This window comes from Engraulis encrasicolus, chromosome 4 (genome assembly GCF_034702125.1).
Source record: "Engraulis encrasicolus isolate BLACKSEA-1 chromosome 4, IST_EnEncr_1.0, whole genome shotgun sequence".
Taxonomy (NCBI): Eukaryota; Metazoa; Chordata; class Actinopteri; order Clupeiformes; family Engraulidae; genus Engraulis; species Engraulis encrasicolus.
This window is the reverse complement of record NC_085860.1, coordinates 51,484,936-51,489,935: the sequence shown is the minus strand read 5'-3', so window position 1 is coordinate 51,489,935 and position 5,000 is coordinate 51,484,936. Positions and strand designations below refer to the sequence as shown.

The window sequence follows — 5,000 nt, the reverse complement described above, 5'->3', positions numbered from 1 at the left end:
GATATATATCATTTAATTACATTTCATGTTGTCACAATACACACTATAAGTTCATGTAACTGTAAAAATAAGAGTAAAAAGATCAATTTTAAAGAAAGGTTGTTTTGCGACATGAAAAAATAAAGAGCAAATAAAGAGAATAACTGAAAACGTATGTAATTGTGCTATATCGTGATCTATATCGTTATTGTGATATAAAGTAATCCACTTCGTGATATAGGTTTTTTTCCATATTGCCCAGCCCTACTTGACATTTAACTTTTGCTCACTTTTTGCTCGCCGGCCACAGTGGCTAGTGGTTTTTCAGAGTCACTAGCCATTCAGCCTTGCTGGCCACAGTTTTGTTGTCAGTATTTTTTAGACATATTTTCTTTACCATGATACACCTAAGCTCAGGAAATGACGTGATGAAACAAGATGACCAGTGCTATGAACACAGTGTGTTAAATGAAACTACCTAGAGCAGTGATTTTCAACCACTGGTGGGCCCTGTAGGTATTCCAAATGGGCCTTGAAATAATTTTCTACAAATTATAATCATATTTTGGTGTGTGTTGCTATTGATTTATTTGTGTTTTATTCTTTATTGGGTCGGAGGTGGGCCCTGAACAGTTGTGACAATTGATTTATTAGAGTTTTGTTCAGTTGAACAGTTGTGACAATTTTGAGTGGGCCCCACGTTGGAAAAGGTTGGGAACCCCTGACCTAAAATATAGCAGACACATAGAACCTGAGTGTTAAATATAACACATGGTGCAATTTAGGATAGATGCTACTGAAATATATCATTCCCAAGAATAAGTTATCTGCCAAAGTGGTCAGTGCGTCCAAAATTGTTACTAGCCACAGCCAAGTTTGACCCACTTTTGTCTGGTTGACAGGTGCCAGACGTCAAGTCCTGATCTAGGGTTCCGACATTTCAGTGGTAAAAAACCGGGACACATTGACGTGCAAGTGCCAAAACACTAGTGATTTATTTCAATGGGGTAATATGAAGACCTGCATGCAAAAAATGGGACTGTTATTCCATGTACCTGGACAGACCATAAAAACAGGGACAATCCAGGAAAAATCTGGACGTGTGGAAACGCTACCCTGATCACAAGACAACACTTCATAAGCCATGGGTAAACACAACTAATAATGCACAGTGAGCTGAAATGAATGGAGGCTACATTATTCATGTCTATGTGTTGGGTGTTGATGTTTTTTTGTCTCTGGGTGTTCTGACACTAGGGGCCTAATACTACAAAGCTGGTTCAGGAGTAAACCAGGTGAAGTTAAGAGGTAAAACATCTAATAGAAGAGCCTGGAGTCTGGTGTGTGTCTTAAGAAAATGAGGACTCCGGGCTCCTCTATTAAATGATTTACCTCTTAACTTCACCTGGTTTACTCCTGAACCAGCTTTGTAGCATAGGCCCCATGAGCAGCAATAGTCACGTTTTGTTTTGTTTTGTTTTGTTTGTCCCTGGGTGTTCTGACGGGCAGGTCCAGGACAATTTTGACAGAGTGGACTTCAACAGGATGTGCTGGACCCTGTGCGCTCGCAAAAACCTCAACAGAGACCACCTACTCATCTCCGACGACGACGCTTTCAAGATCTGGTGCATTTTCAACTTCTTGTCGGAGGACTATTACCCTCTAGTTATGGTGGCTGAAGAGGTGAGTACAAAAGGAAGTGATGTCAGAAATTTCCCACAGGAACTGTTGCACATAGACTAACACAATACACAGTAATATCAAAGAAACTGGATCTAACCAAGAAGCGTCATTTTGTTTCTTTTCCGGTATCCACTTTATGTCGGGTGAACGCCCCTTTAGGAGACCTTCGGTTAGGAGACCTTCGGAGTCCTGAGGTTGAGAATAAATCAAGTCCCCTTAGCGCTGTAGATGGCGGTAGCGCACGTCTTGAGCAAACACCTCAAAAATAGAAGAAGAAGGAGGGGACAACGCCCCCTTAGGAGACCCAACTTGAGCCCACGCTTATGCATTGAGTGGGCGTGGTTTGCGTAATCTTTCTCTTATCCAGTATTTTTGGTAGTATGACATACCTTTTATATTACAAGGCAACATACTGTACTGTGTGTAGTAAGGTAGGTTTGGTAACACACCGAAACGGAAATGTACTGAAAGACTGTAGCCACAGGCCATAGAACCACAATTGATTTTTGTAAAATAGGAAATAGGCCTAACCATGCTGGTTTGTGCTGAGTGACATACTAACGTCTGAGAGAACAGACTCCTATGGCTCTGGACTGGCTTTGAATGAGCCAGTAGCCTACAGTATGGCCTTAAGCAGCCTGGCAGGCATAGGAAAGTGAACTGAACTGAAGGAAATAAAAGAACAGAGAAGAATAGAAAAGGAAAGAAAATGAAAGAAAGGCCTGTGTAAGTAAAAGGGCTCGTGTAGAACAAGCCTGTCGGTCCAGTTTGCCTACATGCAGTGGCGGAACAATTGCGCACTGGGCCCCAGGGCAAAACACTGATGGGCCCCCCCCATACAGCCTGCCAAGGACGTAATAGAGCCCCCACCACCAATACAGGAGGGCCCTGGGCCCAGGGGCAAATGCCCTGCTAGCCCCCCCACTCATAGCTCCGCCCTTCCCTACATGGCTTGCGAAGAGGAAGTTCCCCTGCTTCCTGTTGCATCATCGATTGCAAGGATTTATTAAGGGGCAACAATGACGACGGGGAAGTTTGACGCATTTCTAACATGGATAGAAAAATGCCATGCCCAAAATACCTCAACGTCTACTGTGCCTAGAGTGGCAGTTTGGAGGTGTAGCTCACAGTTTCAGATCTATGTAGTAGTGAAGGTGGTAAGGTAACTTTATTTATACCCGAAGGTAGATTTGGTTGCAGGCAAAAGTAGCAAAAGCTTACACAGACAACACAGTACTGACACACAAAAAACTTGCACCAACAGCCCAATACTAATGACAGTGACAAAGGACAATAACAAAACAAAACAAGGACAACAAAAACAAAAACATGACAAGCAGACAAGTGCTCCAAACAAGGATATGAAGAAGGAAAATAAACAATAAATATATAAATATGTATATAAAACAGGGAGAAAACCTTAAAATGTTGGACTCATGTGCTATTCAGTGTTTTAATAGCAGAAGGGATAAAACTGCATCTATACCTCTTAGTTTTGCAGGCTGGCATTAGGAACCTACGACCTCAGGGGAGAGGCTGAAATTCACCATATAGTGGGTGAGATGTATCATTTAAGATGCACCCCGCCACGGATACCTCAACGTCTACTGTGCCTAGGGTGGCAGTTTGGAGGTGTAGCTCACAGTTTCAGATCTATGTAGTAGTGGCGGCCGGGTATTTTCACGTTCACTTTGGGATGATCACTCCGATATAGGTTCTCATCATCACACTGTAAATTATGAAATTTAGTGAACAGATGTTTGTCACTTTGGACGGAGGGCTGAATGTTCAGACCTTGTTTAACTTTGTGACCATTGTGGGATGTCTTCCGAAGGTGACTCATCACCAAATCACTTCTAAAAGAGGCAGGTTCTCATCGTCACACTGGAATGTAAATGACCCTGAGTCGCATTTTCGCAATTTGTCACCACGCCCTTGTTCCCCTTGCCGCCCTCCTGTCTCCTCCTGTGCTTCCCTCGCCCACCCACACTCCTCCGTGGTTGTCCCTTCACTCCAAATGTATTGTATGTTGCTTTGGATGAAAGCATCAGCTACAGTGCATAGCAATAATGAGTACATTCCTTTTGAAAAGTAACATTTTGTGTGCTCACTCCGGTAGCACATACAGTATACTAAAAATAGAAAGATAAAATGTTGCTGCTCAAATGTTGACGATATGCCTTCCTCCTCCTCCCACCCAATCCCCTCCTCCCCTCCTCCTCATCTTCCTCCTCCTCATCTTCCTCCCACCCAATCCCCTCCTCCCCTCCTCCTCATCTTCCTCCTCCCCTCCTCTCTCCTCCCCTCCTCCTCCTCCCACCCAATCCCCTCCTCCCCTCCTCCTCATCTTCCTCCTCCTCATCTTCCTCATCCCCTCCTCATCCTCATCCTCTTCCCCATCCCCTCTCCCTCCCCATCTCCATCCCCTCATCCTCTTCCCCATCCTCCTCATCCTCCTCCTCCTCCTCCTCCCCTCTTCCTCCTCCTCCCCATCTCCATCCTCCTCCTCACCCCCTCTGCCTCCTCCCCATCCTCTTCCCCATCCCCTCCTCATCCCCTCCTCCCCTCTTCCTCCTCCTCCCCTCCTCCTCCTCCTCCCCTCCTCCTCCTCTTCCTCACCCCCTCTGCCTCCTCCTCCCCTCCTCTTCCCCATCCCCTCCTCATCCCCTCCTCCCCTCTCCCTCTCCATCTCCATTCCCTCCTCCTCCTCCTCTTCCCCATCCCCTCCTCCTCCTCCTCATCCTCTTCCCAATCCCCATCCTCCCCCCATCTTCCTCACCCCCTCCTCCTCCTCATCCCCATACCCATCTCCTCCTCCTCATCCCCTCTGCCTCCTCCTCCCCATCCCCTCCTCCTCCTCTTCCTCCTCATCCCCTCCTCCTCCTCCTCTTCCTCCTTCCCATCCCCATCCCCTCTTCCTCCTCCTCCTCATCCCCTCCTCCCCTCTTCCTCCCCATCTCCATCCCCTCCTCCCCCCCTCCTCCTCCTCATCCTCTCCCCCCCCCATCTTCCTCACCCCCCCCCCCCCCCCCCCCCCTTCTCCCTCCTCCTCCAGATCGAGTACCTGCTGCGTAAGCTGACGGAGGCGATGGGCGGCAGCTGGATCGAGGAGAAGTTTGAGGACTGCAAGCAGGAGCTGAGCAGCCGGCAGCAGAGTCTGAGTGCCTGGCAGCTGATCGAGCTGGTGGGCAAGGGCCACTTCAGCAAGGGCATGGACCGCCAGACGCTCTCCATGGGCATCAACGAGCTCTTCCAGGAACTTATACTCGACGTCCTCAAACAGGTCAGGGCCTGACGCAGTTTTTTTTTCCTCCCCTGGGCTTTTCTTTTCTTTTTTT

General features: G+C 47.3%; 1 protein-coding gene across 1 annotated transcript in view; it reads left to right on the top strand.

Annotated features, from left to right (window-relative positions):
- The window catches only part of swap70b (switching B cell complex subunit SWAP70b), a 57,281-nt gene that overhangs the window by 11,298 nt on the left and 40,983 nt on the right, over positions 1–5,000 (top strand). Inside the window, exons 3-4 of the mRNA XM_063197663.1 lie at positions 1,489–1,662; positions 4,718–4,945. Coding sequence (XP_063053733.1) covers positions 1,489–1,662; positions 4,718–4,945 — 402 coding nt within the window. The remainder of the gene's footprint in view (positions 1–1,488; positions 1,663–4,717; positions 4,946–5,000) is intronic.